Source organism: Bombus terrestris, chromosome 13 (assembly GCF_910591885.1).
Source record: "Bombus terrestris chromosome 13, iyBomTerr1.2, whole genome shotgun sequence".
NCBI lineage: Eukaryota > Metazoa > Arthropoda > Insecta > Hymenoptera > Apidae > Bombus > Bombus terrestris.
The window spans coordinates 11114796-11132609 of record NC_063281.1 but is presented as its reverse complement, the minus strand read 5'-3'; the positions used below and the strand labels follow the sequence as shown (position 1 = coordinate 11132609).

The following is a 17814-nucleotide window of genomic DNA, read 5'->3' as shown; positions in this document are numbered from 1 at the left end:
CTGTTCGTTCCTTCGATACGAATCGCGTTACACGGCACGTTCTACTTCCATCGCGATTTCTTTCGCATACGCATTGCCCTTTTCGCTCGACGTCGGCCCTGATGATATCATCGACCCGTTTCTTTCGTCGTGCTTTTACATCCGGGACGGTTGATGAAGAAACTTATGAATAAATAAGACCCAGAAAAATATCGCTAAGAAACCAGTCGATGATTCTCGGTTGCTTCTGTCGCACGCATCGAAAGGAGTGGGGCGTTTCGCAAATTTGGCAAGAACAAACTGATGCGTTATTTCTTACGCTGAAAAACGGCGGGAGTCATTCAGTTTTTTCTTTACGCTAGTTTTCTGTTTCTTTTCTCTTTGTCGCATTTTTTTTTCTTTTTTTTGTGTGTGTGTGTGTGTGTGTTACGGTGTGTTTCACGTGATAGGAATGACAAAAAGGGCGCACGCTACACGAATCGTATTAGTGTTACATGATGAGCGGAGGTGATCAACCGTTGTTATCTTTAATCCTAGCTTCTCTTGTAAATGCAGTATTCACTTAAAAATGACGTAACTTCTTTTCTTAATAACTATCGTACAGTTAATTATCGATAGACAGTAGAGATATCTTTTCATCATCTTATTCATTTTTTTATGTTTTTGCAATTTTCCCCTTCCGATAAATTTAAAAACTTTCGTAACAATTAATTTATACTTAAGGTTTTGTTAATATTAATTATGGCACAATATAAATATTATATTTAAAGTCTTTTTGAAGACATAGTAAAAATAAATCTAAGTAGTCTTTCTCCTATGCTCGACGTTATTTTTTTCGCTCATTTCTTCTTTTTTTTTTTCTATCAATTCATCATAATCATACATCCCTAAGCAATTTATTTAAATTTTCGATTCGAAGATGCGTTTCTTTATACTTTTCGTTTCTTTTCCCTTCGTAGTTCCACTTTTTTTGTTTTTGATCCCCCTTTTGAAAATCATACAAAAATTTCGTTTCTTTTTCAACCGAAACCGAAGAATTTTCGTACCAAGAATAATAATAAGTCGCGACGCTTTCTCGAACTTACGCGATATCACAGACCCTCGAAACTATCGTTTCCTTTTTTTAAGAGGAGAATTTCGCAAGCTCGCCAATGTATAAATACTTTACAGAACGATCTTGCGACTGTCCGAAAAGACAGGAAAAACATCGATCGGAAATCGATAAAGTTTCATCGTATCTTCGGATTGTACATCCTCGAGGTGGCTATCGATCGAAAGTCCGAGAAGTTTTCACAATTTCCCGATGCTCTTTGGTAAGACAATATCACATGATCAAGAAAAAGTTTAAACCAATCGAAAAAAAAAAAACAGCCTAATCAGTCGATTTCTCCCTAAACGGTAGGGATTACAAAAAAAAAGTCTGGAAATTAGTAAAAATAAATTTCACTCCTTAATTTAAAACGTCCGCGTTTAAAAATTATAAAAATCAGCCTTCTCGAAAGTAAATTCTCGTATCAAAGTATTTCGTCACAGCGCCAGGAAATTAACTTGAGCACTTGAGCTGCTGGCTCAGATGCGATACAACTCGTTGATTAAACGAAAAAGAAAAAGAGTGACAACTAACATAAAAAACCTCTACTAACGTTTGCGTATGAAGTTCAACGGATCTAACGGTTCAAACGGAAGCTAGAATCTACGTATGGTTGTTGCGAAAAATTCGTCGAACTTGGCGTGGCCACGAATCGTAAAACGATTCGTAACTACAATGATTTGTACTCGCCACGTGCAAATTCCACGAGTTTTCCTTCACAATAAATCCGGTTATTCGGTAGTCAGGGTTCACACAGTATAAAAATTCTGCAGAAGACAAGTCGGTTGTGTTTGTTTCGTCGATTGCGATTCACGGTCGACAAGAAAAAAAGGAAGTGCATGATACAAACAGCGTTTTTTCTCTTGAGACAACAATAACCACATATCGTCCGCGCAGGGACGCAAAGCCTTTCCAACGTTCAGTTCATACGATCGCAGTCCATTGCCAATATGATATAATGCCTATGCCGGTACCATTTACAATATCCTTTTCCTCTGCAATTCACATCAGAGGTACACGTTGCTTATCGATATATAATATTTACACGCACGAGATATTAGAATGCAAATAAAAATAGATAGTTTAAAATATTTTCTTTCTTACCTCTCACACCCGCTCTTTCTCTCCCACCCTTTCGTTCCTTCTTTCACACCCATTCTCTCATTTTCTGTTTCACCGTCTTCTTCTCCCACTCTTCCGCTCTTTTCTTTTTCTCCATTTAGAACTCCTTACGTTTCTTCCCTTAAATAGCATACGAGACGAAAATCCATGCATTAAAGTTTGAAAAAGTTTTTCGATAGTATCTTGTATAATATTCGCTTTAAATCCTAAAAACGATTAGTGGTAGTAATAATGTTGGTAATATTCGTTTCTCGATAAGAAGATGCGACGCGCGGCTAACTACTATCCTTTTCTCGATTCTCGTGTAAATAGTAGAAGACCTAAAGTTCCTTGTATTTTTTTTTTTCTTTTTTTCTTTAGTTCGAAGACGTTGGCACATTGGAATAGATTTTGTGTGTGTGTATGATATACTTATTACTTCTTCTTCTTCTTCTCCTTCTTTTTTTTGTAATTTTTTTTTCTATTTTTAAGATTTTCGATTCAACACCGTGTCAGCGTACAGTGGGTCGAGTACCCTGAAGAGATATGTTAAATACCCAGACACTGCGTTTCCCTCGATTTCTCGACGACAGCTGATCACAGGGAACGCGGTATATTTCGCGCGGCATCGTCAGGAAACCCGATTAAAAGCCTTTGGTCTCGCTTAAAAACAGAAAACAAAAAGAAACAATTAAAATAATCGCACTAACAGTCAAATCCACTTTGGTATCGTACCGATTCTTAATTCCGAGCCAATAAGCCCGACACTTTTTTCTACAGACGGGTTTTCCCAGAAAATTTTCCAACGATGCGCTATCAGTTCTTCCCCCGTTTCCCTCAGACGAATTCCCTTTTTTTTTCTTTTTTTTTTTTTTTTTTTTTTTTTTATTTCCAAGCGGATCAGCGGTCGTTTGAACAATCGCGAGAGTCCCGGCAGCATCTGATTTTAATCTTCTCGGTATTAAAAGTCTCGGCTTTTCTCCTTTTTTCCTTTACAAATATTAACTTACACAACACCGAACATCGACCTAATTCCGTATACTTTTTGTTTTCTTCATATATCTCTAATATTTCTCGATCTAGTATACCCAACTGAAGGACATCACAGAATTTCCCAATATCAATTAACCAATTATGTAATATATATGCAATTTGCACACACGCCGGCAATCATAATGTGGAACGTAATAGTTTTTTCCTCCCTCCCCGTGTTTTTTTTTCTCTTTTTTTTTTAACCCTCCCAATTCTTTGTTCCCCTTTTTATTTTGTAGCGCCAAATACATCTTGATACTTCGCGTTCGATATATCACAGAATTATAAAAAGTTTCCAAAATGACTAGGATAATTTTCACTAACGAATTATCTTTAAGCTTTTCCCGAGTCGAAACGAAATTTTAGGAAAGCAAAGACGTCCATTGTAAATCCCGCCTCCTTTTGCGCGAAAGGAACGTTTCATCTTCTTCTTTATTTTTCTTTCACTCTCTCTCTCTCTCTCTCTCACTCTCTTTCTTTCTTTCTCTCTCTCTCTCTCTCTCTCTCCACATTATGCTTTGCCCGGCCGCCGAAAAACCTCTCCCCTTTTTAAACTCTACAAATGTATACGTAATTATTTTAAAAACTTCCATCTTCGGAAGACACCTAAATCTAAAATCGTATTTCTCATTCACGGTATACTTCTCGTTTCGAAGATATGTTTGGAAAACTTGTTCTCTCGTCCTTTAATTTCCACCTTTCTCTTTTCTATTCGTTCGTTTCTTTTTTGCTTCTTCTTTTTTCCTTGCGCGCTACCGTCACTAAAACCCGAAAAGACGCGTGCAATTTACTCTATTCCTCGCGTCTCGCTAAATATTTCCCTCTTTTCATTATTCCCCCATTACTACGGAACCTAAGAATTAGACGTAGACGTAATTTGTTTTATCATTTTCCTTCGATAATTTGTACTTGCTCGTTAGTTATAATGGCATTTCTTTTGTTTGTTTTTTGTTTCTCCCTTTGTAACCATCTTACATGATAAAACGTCATGTTTTCTCTTTTTTTTTCCTTCTTCTTTTTACACTGAGTTCTAAAACCTGAATACTTTGCACGAACAACTTTTTTTAGGGTTTCATTTTTTTTGCTTGTACGTTCGTTTGTTATTTTATTTTTTAACATAGCATGGATGCGTGTCGAAGATTTAAAAGAACAGGGCAGTGTTCGACAATCTCGCACAAATCGTTTCTCGTACGCCACACTGCTTTTCATCGTTTCCACCCCCATCCCACCCCGTGTGTCTTTTCTTTGGCCTAATTAGATCCCCTCTGTCTTTTTCTAGATTCCTTTCTCGTTCGAACGGCACGACCAAACGAAGAGAAAAAACGAAAAAGATCGAGACGGAAAGAAGTTGGTCGCCTTGAATGGAGAGCGCCGGAATGCACGTTGCGTCGTTTTCCAAGACGAGCCAGAACCGTATCCCATAAAATTTACCCCCTTACTCGTAATATTGCACATTCGCTAATTAGAACGCGTGAAACGCGAACGAAACGAAATTGGAGAAGACGCGAGAGCCTGCACTGCCCTGCCCGCCGTGTGGTTCTATCTACGTCGAACTAACTCCGTTTTTCATTTCTTCCCATTCGTTCCCCATTCTTATAAAACCTGAACAAGAGAATATCATCGTTATCAATATCGTACGAATATAATATATGTACAGTTCAAAATATTACTTTTAAAGAGTTAAAAATATAGTCTGTAATTTGCGCGCACGACGGACCTGTACACGTTTAAGAGCCCATATCTAACTTCTACTTGCACTTTTCTAACGACTCTCCTCCATCCCTCCCTTCGTTCCACCCTCCCTCCCTTCCTCTCGCCCTCATCTATTCCTTCGTCTCCACGCGAAACTTTCCTCTCTTTATCCAATCCTTTTTATTCTGCTCCGCTCGGCTTACTTCGTTAATTCGCTATATTCCTTCCGCCCTTTTCCTGGCAACCCCAAACTCTTTCCATCCCCACCCACGACCACAAACTGACCGTTTCTTGTCGCTTTTCTTTCAATTCGCGGCGTTTACTTCTCTTTCCCGATTTCCGAAATTTGAGCACATATTTGTAGACTTTTTAATTGATTTTCACTTAGGCCTAAGATCCTCGATCTACGATTCCCAAACACTCGTAAACCTTCACGCCAACAACGAAACTCTTGCTCGTTTATATGCGCGAGCCTAAACTAGCGACAGAGACGTACAAGCATAATCCACGCACTCTCTATTCACGCATTTCTTCACCATATTCTTCGCTCAATCACCATCTCCGTTCTTCGCTGCTCTTGCATTCTCCGTGCTTCCCTGCCGCGCGATTCGAGATCGCCTTTTCGAAACCCTCCCACCTTCAAAACGACCGAACAGATCTTGTCTAGCACGGTAACCGCTGACAAGCTGATATTTGAAAATTGACATGATTCGTGGGACTGTTAGGGACTCGACCAAACGAACGCACCGAACAGGCAATACCGCGCTTCAAAAACAGATGTCTACCATTCCACTCTACGTCTGACTATTCCGGTCTGTTCTACTTGCTCGTCGCCGAACCGACTTCTACGTTCTCGTTTTTTCCAGAATTGATATTTGCCTGTGGGAACGTTGTCCGGTGTCACGACCCTTGACGGCCAGTCCCTTGATAGAACGTTTCAAAGCGTTAGTCGCATTCGAGATCTCGTTAAAATCGGTCCAAGCCTCGGCGTGGCTAGAATCCGACGCAATGGAATGTATTCTCAGCTCGCGCGCAACGACAACCTTCAACCAGCCGAAAATTTTCTCGAAACTACGTCTCAGTCGATTCTCTTCTTTCTTCTTTGGATTAATCGCAGTCTTGACTCGAGGAGAACTACAAAACGACGAAATACGGAACGTGGAGGAGGGCGCCGATCGCGCAACTCCCCGATGGAAGAGCATGGGGGGAAACCGGCAAAGAGAAGCCGATCCTTTCGACGATCGTCCAATTAGTGGTATTCGAGGTGAGCCTTTTCTTTCGTCCACGATCCACGCGCTTCGTACCTTCGAACTCGTTCTTCGATTTACTCGACCTCTGTTTTCGAACGTGTATCAGCTCGGTAAGCAGGAAACGCGCGTTTCGTTGCTCCCTGATGCATCCAGATGCGTCGCAGCGTGTCTTGGTCCGCAAAGATCGGTGACCGATCGCGCATGGGTGACGATGAGCGACGAAAAATCGCATGAAGACGAGAACCTTGACGATAATGATGAGTATGACGATGCAGAGAGTCCGGGACGGGGAGACTGTAAGACGGTTCCGACATTTTCATTGCGGCTGCTGCTGCATCTGAGCCTGTTGCATGCTGCCTAGAACGTTCTTAATCGTCGAGTTCCTGAGCAGCCTCTTGAGCATACCGCTGGAACCACGATGCTGCAGGCTCTTGTGCGTCGTGAGTGAGTTCTTCGTGCGATACCTACGGTTGCAGAACTCGCAAACGTAGAGGGTGTCCGATTGCTCGTGCTTATCCTGGAAATGACGCTTCAGGGAGTAGTAGCATGAGAAGTTGCGACGGCAGTACGGGCATTCCTGAGGCTCGTTTATGCCACCCGCCGTTGGCGGTGGCATCCGGTACATGGCAGAGGGAGGCGTCGACGGTGCTGGATGCATCCCGTTGCCCGTACCTGAAAATCGTCCATCGCTCGTCAGAAATATTTTTATTTGATGGTCGTTCTTCACCATCGTACGAGAACGGAATCAAACCAACGTAGGTAGGTTTGAAAATCTGAATTATCGCAGTTGAAAAGATTGCGAAACAGCGAAGAGACAGCTCCAATGTATAAATTGAATTTATTTGAAGACAAGCGTAGTACAATTATATACCGAGGGAAAAAATATTCAATGTTTCAGTAAATTGTGCTTTTAATCTTGTCCGTACGGTACCCAAAGGATTTTTCTGCCGTCAGATTAATAGATAAACGAGTGTTCGAAAGCTTTATATTGAAAAGCGCAAAAGTTTATTGCTACGAATATTAATTGACTATGAATTTATAGCACGCGATACAAACCTTGTTCGTATTGTACCCAGAGGATTTATTACCAGGCAGATTACTAAATTAATTAACATTCGAAAGTGCGAAAGTTTATTTTACTACGAATATTAGTCGACTGTAAATTTATAGTTGCAAACTGTTCCAAAAATGTGGATAGATTTTTATTGATTTTCGCTTGATTCTCGTTGATTTCTCTAAATTACTGGAAAGTGGAGCTGCCCTCTTACTGTAACAGTTTCTTTAATTCTCGAGTTTCTAAACATACTCGAATCCCGATGCTGTTCTCGTACGACGGTGCAAAATACAAGTTGATCCCTTAGGATTTAATCTTCCTCGAACGTCCGAGGGAAAGCAAGAGGAGAAGGTTCTCACGAATCGAGGAAGATCGTACATTAAATTAGCCAGGGATTTCGACGATAAAATTGCCGTCTGTAACGATGTATTCGTAATCCTTATCATCGTGCGAAAACAGTTTTATCATTGGTGTAACTTTAATGTTTAAAAATCCGAGTAAAGAGAGTTGCGGATACGAAAATCACGACACTGTTCTCTCACGATGATACGAATTACAACTCAGTCACTTAGGATTTAATCTTCGTCGAACGTCCAAGGGAAATCGAGAGGAGAGAAGGTTCTCGCGAATCGAAGAGGATCGTACGTTAAATCAGCCAGGAATTTCGACGTTAGGACGACCGTCTACGACGGTGTATTCGTAATTAGCTGGAACCTCGAACGTTCGATGCAATTCTCAATTAAAGTTGTTTCCTTTCATTCTCGAGACGACCTCGGCTCGGTTTTAATTCAACCCTAGCAGCTGTCTCGGGATCAATTAAGGATTAGCACAGGTTAACTCTTTCTTTCTCCCTCTCGAGGCAATTTGGTGCTTCGCCGATCGATATGTCGGAGTATACCGGAGTATATCGGATGGAACTGTAAGCGATCCATGCGATTGGAACCATCGTTAATTGACCGTGTTGCAATTAGTCGAGTGAATTTGAGACGAAGAGGACCAAAACCACCATGCCAGACGCGTTGTGTTTACGGAATCTACCATTCAGGTTAGTTTCAATTCCATTTTCTGTTAGTTTCCCGCCAATGAAATTAGATCGCAAGAGAAATAAAAGATAAAAAGACGATAATTAATCCGACGCTTCAGAAGTGCTGGTAGTCGTGCAATAAAACTGCGTGAAACAAGCTACGAATTACCTTCCCGCGATAACGCACGCGTTTCCTCTCTAATGAAAATGTTTGTGCGTGCAAAGGGCTGCGCAGTCATGCTCGTACGCCCGTCGGTTAATGATGAAAAAATCAATACGCGCTAATTCCTCGCGGGCTGGTGAATGAAATTAATTTTGTTAGAAAAAGAAAAAAAAACAGATTAGTCGAGATTAACGAAGCTATGACGCGAGTGTGCACTATCGTCATGCAGCGATGCAAACGAGCGAAAGGACGATTTCGTGAAACGTTTGACTTCTCGAGGAAAAAAAAAGTTCGATTTTCGACGATTCATCGACGATCGATCCACCGCGCTGAAAGCTGGCATTCCGTGTTAGGCATCGAAGCTGCAAAACGAGCATTAAACGGCGGTACGAATTAGCATGCATATACAACATCAAACATTGAGGAGCCACGACGAAAATAAATAGGGCACATGAAAAAAAGAAAAAAACTTGTTAAACCCAAAAAAGGAGAATATAGATGTAAAAGCAAGCGGGAACGACCACGTACAGATAAACAAATTGACTTCCACAAAACGTATTAAAAAAAAAAAGAGAGAGATAAGTGAAACGGGAGGAGTATGGTGTGGGTGGTGTTAGTGGGAATAACCTGAAGCGTAATTATATCCTGCTGATCGGTCGTTTGGTCAGTGAGACTAAAAAACTCGACCTACTACTCGTAATTGAAGTGTAACCCCATTAAACGTACGATCGGTCAATTCAGCGATCGTCTCTGACTGTTCGATCCGACGATCGGCATGGTTCTTGTGTCTCCAGCGTCGTTACGAATGAAGGACGAGTACTCGACGCATCGATCCCGAGTCACCGACACAGGGGGTATAACGGAGCTGCGAATACCGGAAGAATTCGATCGGCGACCGTACGGTACCGAAGAGAATGAAGGACGACGGGAGGAGAAGAAAGAAAAGCAGTTCTGCAGGATAAATAGGACGGAGGGAACGAACGATGTTGGGACGAAAGCTTCGAAATGCAAGAAGAGGAGGTAGAGAAGTAGTAGTAGTAGTAGTAGTAGTAGTAGTAGTAGTAGTAGTAGTAGTAGTAGTAGTAGTAGTAGTAGTAGTAGTAGTAGTAGTAGTAGTAGTAGTAGTAGTAATAGCGGTAGTGGTGGTGGTAGTAGTAGTAGTAGTAGTAGTAGTAGTAGTAGTAGTAGTAGTAGTAGTAGTAGTAGTAGTAGTAGTAGTAGTAGTAGCAGTAGTAGTAGTAGTAGTAGTAGTAGTAGTAGTAGTAGTAGTAGTAGTAGTAGTAGTAGTAGTAGTAGTAGTAGTAGTAGTAGTAGTAGTAGTAGTAGTAGTAGTAATAGTAGTAGTAGTAGTAATAGTGGTGGTGGTAGTAGTAGTAGTAGTAGTAGTAGCAGCAGCAGAAGAAGAATAAGAAGAAGAAGAAGAATAAGGGTCGGTCCACGTGGGAGTTGAGACCGGTTTCTCTGGCATGCATTTTCTGCGAGATGAAGAAGGAACGGAACTGTTGTACGCGGAGCCGAGGTCGTATAGCGAACCGATGATTACGCGATTGTGACCTGCGCGATCGTTCCAACGGCGACGTGGTAAGGTTAAACCGCCGTCGAATCCAAAGGCTGGTTGATAGATTCTGTGGAAGTGATAAGAGAGATAGGAGAAATAGGAGAGGTTATCGATTGGTAAGAAACGCGAGAAAACTTCCGCGAGAGATCTATGTGATGTATGAGAGAGGTACGTGTCCCTACCTTATCTAAACCTTCAAAAGAACTTAATGTCAATGTCGCCGGGTCTGCTCTTATGATAGGTATATATGTGGGTCATCAGGGAGTTACGCGAGCAGTATACCCGCTCGCAGATGACGCATCTGTACTCCTCCTGTCGCTCGGCGTGCTTGTCGGCAACGTGGCGTTTCAGGGATGCTTTGCTGCATAGCACCTTGCCGCACAGCTGGCAGGTGAACAGCTTCTTCGCTGACTGGGTGTTCAGAGAGTTCAAGGTCAGCCCCGTCATAGAGGTGAGCACTGAAACACAACAATGCACCTCATGCAGCTGCAACCCCCACACTTAAACCCTATCTCATATCAAAGGATGACGCAAGCGATAAACTCTTTCTCTCTGTTCATCACCGTCCTCTTTTTCCCCATTCTTTCTTCCTGCTCTCCAACATTTTCCTCTTTCTTTCTTTCTTAAATTCGTCCCTTGTTATTTTCAATCTCTCTTTCTCCCTCGCTCGTTCTCTGTTCGCCCGTGCTCGTATTCTCCTAAACGACGCGGTAAGTTCAATAACGGGTAAGTAAAACGTGGAACGCTGTCAGATGAAAATGGATATCGCGCGTATTAGGTGGGCTCGTTTCTTTCACGAGGATGGAAAATGTAAAAAACACGTAAAAACGAATCCGATCGTTATACCGAAAGATAAATCTCGGAAAAGTCCTTTCTTCGATGGTGTCTTTTCAAATCTCGGCCCCGTCTCTCTCTCTCTCTCTTTCTCTCTCTCTCTCTCGCTCGCTCTCTCGGTCGCCCTTTCTCTCTGTCTCTCTCTCTCTCTCTCACTCATTCTTTCTTTCTACACGTTATTGTCGCGTTTTTACAAATTATTCACGGATCAGTTCTAGCTGACGCATTGTACGGAAAAGATTGTCAGAATTCAACGTTTCTTTTAGATTTTTTAAAACGTGCCTCCTTACATGATTCGCGCAACTTTTCAACAATCGCATCAACGTCTCTGCGATGCGATCACCTTCACGATCCTTCGTATTTCCGCGTACCTCGTGACCCTCGTTGGCATTCTATGGAAGTCCCGGCCTCGACCCACCCTATCGTGCGCGCGATGCCGTTCATTTTAAACGTCGCGGGATTAAACGGGACCAAGATTCGAAAAGGAAAAACAAGACGGAAAGGAAAACGAAGTGAAACGAACCCGGAGTGCACATTCGATATAGCGAAAGAAAGGGGGGTGGCTCTGGGGGTGTGGAAACTCTTCCGACGACGTTTCAAAATGGCTGGTCGCCTTTCGGGGGAGCGAAGTAAGAACTTTCAATGGCAGTTTTTTCTTCGAACCGCTGACGAACCCACCGCGAAACTAAAGCCTTCAACGAGGGTTAAGACGTACGCGCGCATACAGAGAAACAAGTAGAATGACTCCGTGTCTCTTCAGCCCTGTTGGCATTCCGGCCGTCTCCTTTGTGACTTTATGCATTTACGGCGTATGCAATTCAGATAAGAAGATAGAGATGCAACGAACGAACGGACTGGTGGACGAACGAACGAACGAACGAACGAACGAGCAAGCGGGCGAGCCAGTGAGGGGTAGATTTAGAAAGAGAAAAAGAAAAAAATAGGGACGGAGAAAGAAAATGTATATACTGTACTGTACTGTACTGTACTATACTATACTATACTATACTATACGGTTTGAAGAACGAAACGAAGCACAGACACGGAAACGAATTAAGCGTTAATATAAGAAGGCGCGCGGTTCATTTGTAATGGCCGCGTGCTCGTTAATTAAAAGAGATCCGGTCAGACGGAGTCACTGGTGAAGCGTTGTGCGCGATGCAACCTATGCGCGTATGGCTATATAATACAAATACCGTATCTGCCTTTTTTTTTTCTTCCTTCGCCCTTTAGCCATCGAACGCGAATGGAGGCGAGGCCAACCCCTTCGTTCAATGCCTTTGGCTGGAAAAAGCTTTTTATCCAATTTCTCGAGCTACGTCTCGTTAAACTTCAAGCAAAAGAAATTGTGAACAGCCTCACTGATGAGGTCGGTCGGAGGATTTCGATGGAAGAGAGATCGTGAAACGTATTCGTACACACGTACACGCGCACGCAATCGTGCACACATATTCACACGTACGCATACGCACAAAAGACGCTCGTACAGAGCGATAGAAAAGAAGGGAATAATACGGGAGAAGGTTGTGTGTGACGTAGATAAACAGAGAACGGGTTGTACAAAAGTTGCGTAGGCAGTCCTTTTTGTCCGATCTAAAGTATATATAAAAATATATATATATATATATATATATAAACACTCTCCAATCATTCTAGACAGATATGTACGTACGTATAACGTATGCTTCGTTAAGGGTCACGCCTTCTGCGTGAAACTTGACGGACGTGAGGAATTAAATAAAATTTAAAAAAATGTAAAAAAAAAACGAGAAGAGAAATAATAGGAGACGACGAGAAGGAAACACTGAGCATTCTGGGTGACACTTAAAGCATGCAATTCGAAGTAAACGTAATAAATGCGTGAGCCTGGCGAGCGGCGTGGCGGCTTAATCGTTCTCTTTCCTTTTTTTTTTTCTTTTTGCATACTGTGAATGGCCCTCGTTTCTCTCACGGTCTCGATCTTGTTCAAATGGATCGAGAATGCGCGTCGCCTCTTAGATTGCCTTTTGGCTCCAACATCTATACTGTGGTGCTGTCGTGTTCTCTTTTGCCACGATGGAAAAATGCGAAAAGTTTTGTGTTCTGACTTCCGAGGAAATCAACGTTTCGCAGGAGAACAAAGGCACGCGTGGTTTTCCTCGTTCGAGAAACCCTTTTTCGACCCTTTCCGCTGCTGAAGAATCGTTCTTACTTCGATCTCCACACACGACCATGCGCCGTCTGCGATATTTCCGAAGCGAGACGGCCGTTCACGTACGATTACGTTCGTACGTTCACGTGCCACGTGAAAAGAGGATCGACGAAAATGCGTGAACGGAATCGGACCCGCGATTTATCGAACGATCGTTGCCAAACGATCGGTAGAATTCCGGTTCGTGTCGGTTTTCCCATTGATACAGGCTCGAACGTTCAAATGTCGTAACTTACCTTCCAGCTGAAAGAAAGAGGCGTGACACAATGCGTATCGTTTAACAGGTTCAGGTGCGGAACACGAACGGGGTTAAAGGAGTGAATGTACCTGTCTGCAGGCATGAGACCGTTGTTATCGGTTTTGTCACTTTTCGAGGATGTGATAGGTGACTAAAAACGAAGAAAAAGAAAAAAGAGAATACAAGCGAATTATTAAACCAAATAGTACATTTCATATTATATAAAAAAATGTGGTGAAAATATATTAAGATGCATTTGACATTGCTTAAAAATAAAAATAATAATAATAACTATAATTATAATAATATAATAATATTAATAATAGTCATCAATAAATATATATTATAACCAGAACACCTTGGCAGATAACAAATAATAAGCAAGCACGGTAACGCTCGACATTATTTCGCTTAAGAAGAAACGATTTGTACCCGAAACGGAGTCGTTACCGGAAAGAATTCAGCCTTTTTTTTTTTATTCCATGTTCCCCGGATGTTTTTCATGATGTTTCGAGCCTATGGCACCGGTTGTGTTTTATTTCTCAATACAATTTTACATATCTGACGAATTTCGAATAAGCTCGTTTTTTCTCAGTGCTTTGCTGCTTCTTTCTTCGCTCTATTCCTCGTTCTCTCTCTCTCTCTCTCTCTATCTCTCTTTCTTTCTCTCTCTCTCTCTCTCTCTCCCTCTCCCCATTCTTCCTCTCATACTCGGAATACTCTCTATAACTCGGAATTACAAAATAATTCTATTCAACGGTATCGCGATGTGTATCGTTCTCGCACAGGTAATGATATCGTCGATGGTATATGTCTGCTCAGTATCCGTGGGTGATCGCTAATTTAACTCTATCGTAGGGTAATTGAACGAAATTACGGCTTACGTTATTATTTAAGAAAGCTTGTTGTACGAAACTGCTGCTTGCTCTCATGTCTGTATTGTATAATAGCTGCTTGCGTTAAAAACAGTACAAAAAACTCAGAGAAAAAAAAAAAGAACATTGTAAGATCCTACGGTCGCTATTGCATAAGTCTACGGGATAATAATTACAAGAAATAAAAAAAAGATACAGAACCTAGACGTGTGTGTAACTATGTATATAAATGTGCCTCTTACCCATGACCATAATTAAACAGTAGTAGTGTCTGTGCGCTAAAAGCCTAACGTGTAAAAAAAAAAAAGAACAAAAAACGAGAAGCGAACGAAGGAAACGTGGATATGTCAGATACAGAAGCGATAATAAAAATAAAAAAAAAAAAAAAAGATGGAACTGTGTGTGTCCTGCCAACGAATGAATATTAAAATACGCGTTGCGCCGATTCTGTTACATATGTACCGCTTTTCCCATTCACTCATTCATTTCTCAGTTGATTCGAACTGCTGCGGTGCCCTGCCAATCTGATCGCGTTCATGCTTTCCCTCTAACCGTGTTATAACTTAGAAATTAGATACTTTTAATTAACATTTGTTTGGTAACATCAGTCAAGAAACGTTTAAGATCAGTCCAATGTAGAGTCGACTAATTAGAACGATAAAAAAAAAAAAAAATAGAAGAAAAAAAAGAAAAAAAAAGAAAAAAAGGAAAAAAAGAAAAAAGATAAATCAGTCCAATTCAGTCTGAGACTAAAGCGTGTCGCGGATGGCGTTCGGATGGCTAACTACGATGATAGCAATCAGGTACGCGTCTCGAGTTTGTCCCCGGTGTCTCAGCTTTTCGAATTCGTCGTCGAACATTTTTCGTCTCTTCTACTACGTTTTCGTGAAACTCCATCCCTCGTCTACGCCCCTTCGATGAAAGAAGGGGCTGAAACAGCAGACGTTGCCAAGCGCGACACGTTCAATTCAACAATTCAGTCTTTCGAGGTTCGAAATCGGCTTCGAACGATTCATTTTGCACTGGCCAATCGTTAAAATTAGTAAGGAAGCACCTTCGCTCCTTGTCTTTGCGCGGGTTTCGCAAGGCCAACTACAGAGCGCGAATTCCGAGAACGGCGTGTATTATTCCCAACGGGTGACTTCGCGAGCCGTCGGTATATAATCATAAATTATTTAAAACCACAGTAGCACGGTCTCTTCATAACGCGTTAACGTAGAGCGAAATTAAACGAATGATAAACAAAAAAAAAAAAAAAAAAAAAAGAAAAAAAAGAGAAAGAAAATACTCAAATAAACTTCTACTAATATATAATTTGCAGTTAAATATTCATTCAATTTATATTAATTTCATTAATAATTTATTATTCTCATAATATAGCGCCGACCGCGGATCGGAGGGCGAAATATATATTCCGCAATTATATTTGGCCATTTTTACAGTAGTCACAAATCAATTTCTTTGAATAAATCTACTAGTTTAAATATTATCAATATCAGTTCTTTCCCCAGTACTGACTACTATAAAATTGTGTTCGTTACTCTCGTAATTTAAAGCTTCGTTCTTCCTCATTTCCTCTTTCCAACCAAACAAAGAAACACCACACTCTTTCCCGACATCGTTCCTTATTCCCCCACTCATTTGTTTGCATAAGAAAATGCTCGGCGTCGAACGTACTTTCGGAACACTGAAGAAAATTTGCTAAAGCGATTTCCCATTTTTTTTTTCTTTCTTTCTTTTTTGTTCTCGCACTTTCCATCTCGCGTCCATCTCATTCGTCGTTGAACCTCACCATCAGTCGTAGAAACGGAAATCACGAGTGTATACCACGCCGAAAATACGAACGACGCGGACCACTTAACAGAATATAACCTAATTTAAATTATCATAGCCTATCTAACGATGTACAAGTGTTGTCTTCGTGTTTAACGTGTATTCCATGTTCATCGATAAGTATATGTATATGTATATCCAGCTGTCTATGTCAGTCTGTATATGTCTCGAGTGTTTGCGCTCTCTGTGTGTGTGTCTCTGTGTATGTCTGGCTATGTCTCACGCCGTTTGTACAATGATGCACAGTGGTAAGTTGTAAAATATATCGTATGTGTCTATGTGTGCTCTGCGAATTATTTTGCGATCGATCCTCTACAAACGTCGACGCACGACGGGATCTAGTCTGTCTATATGTTTATCGTTCAGGACCCCTCGAATCCTTCCTGACGCGCGAATTATCGTTTCAGACGATGTACTCATTGGGTACACGGGTTTCACTTTTTTCCACGAAACTCTCAGCTTTTCCTGATCGTGCGTTTTATCTTCCATGATGTCGCTGAGACTCTGTTTATGAGATCGTAACGAAATGGAAATAAGAAAGGTGGAAGGAAACGACGTAAAAAAGCATCGAACGTTACCGAATGATCGACAAAATATGTATCTGAACGATCTCGTGATCATCAGGAAGTCCTCGCGAGATGGCTTATCAAAGTTCTACTAAAATATAGGTATATGCTATGTAGTCGGTTATATGTATATATGGCTATTATCGTTTAGTATATAAGTAACCTGTCAGTGTTAGTGGACCGTGTTTCCTCATTTCTCATCCCTTCCCCTATCTGAAAACCGAAGAGGTGTTTAAATTCGCGACACGGTTTCTGCCGCCTGGAAACGTTTCCCATGAAACGGTGTCGTCATCGCGGCGCCCCTTCTCCTCCAACCCTGTCATCCCCCCTCGTCTTTCCTCCGTTGACGCGCGTCTTGCCGCGATAACGCAAGAAAAAGAAAAAAGAAGAAGAAAATTCGAAAGGTGCGAGTAAGAAAGTGGACGACGTAGGCACGGAGCGGAGAAGTGGCAAAGAATCAAGTGTATGCAAATGAACGTGCCAAGGCCGCGAGGGTGAAACACGCCTTCCTTTCCTGCTTTCCTCGTCCCTCTTCTTCTTTTGAGTATTGCGAGTATAGAAAAAAGTCTCGAGAATGATTCGAAAACACGATGATATCCGATATCAGCGAATTGTGTGTCGAGATGACGCGCGACTTTACGGAACGTACGATGAAAACGAAAACATAGAATAATTAAGAAGAAGAAACGAGTGGTGTGTGTTGCGGTGATGAAAGATTTAACAGCGAAAAAGGAAAGTGAAATTAACGTTCGATGCTAACGACCACGACAACGATGAATAATAGTAATAAAAATGCAACTATAATCGTCCGTATATAATAGTCATAAAAAATAATAATATTTAATAAGATAAGGTACTTTACGTAAAGCCCGGTATATAGTATTTAAATGAATATGTGTCTGTGTGCAAGGTACCCCTCTAAAGCATTTTAATATGGAATGAATATATTAAGATAAAATATATATATTATATTATATTATATCAATATATCTCCTGTCTCTCAGTGTCCGTCGCGGAACGAGGACGAAATTCGTCGCAGAGGAGAACGTACGTACACGGTCCCCTCCACCACGGGTACCCTGCCACTGCGTAACTTTTTTGTCATTTTTGTTTACTTTTTACAACCGTGTTACCATGCGATCGTTATCGATCCGCGACGGAGGTTCCCCACTTGTGCTTCATCCGCGCGCATTTCCCCTGCCCTCCCCCCAAAACTAATTATTCCGCCCCTCTGTATCTCTCCCTCAACAACTAAACAATTAAAAATTCTCGAGTCTTCTGATTAATCAATATTTCGTTTACAGTCTTGTCGAAACGTTTCGGACGTTTCCGCC

General features: G+C 41.5%; 1 protein-coding gene across 4 annotated transcripts in view; it reads right to left on the bottom strand.

The window, feature by feature from the left end:
* Positions 1 to 391: 391 nt before the first annotated feature.
* LOC100651260 (broad-complex core protein isoforms 1/2/3/4/5) overlaps positions 392 to 17814 on the bottom strand; it is a 55749-nt gene continuing 38326 nt past the window's right edge. For 2 of the 4 annotated variants that reach the window (XM_048411422.1, XM_048411423.1), the window contains exons 6-7: positions 10126 to 10401; positions 6683 to 6816 (exon numbers count right to left, since the gene is read on the bottom strand). In XM_048411422.1, coding sequence (XP_048267379.1) covers positions 10139 to 10401 — 263 coding nt within the window. In that variant the 3' untranslated portion in view covers positions 6683 to 6816; positions 10126 to 10138. Of the gene's footprint in view, positions 6817 to 10125; positions 10402 to 17814 lie in introns of all 4 variants that reach the window. The other 2 variants (XM_048411418.1, XM_048411420.1) reach the window with 1 other exon arrangement.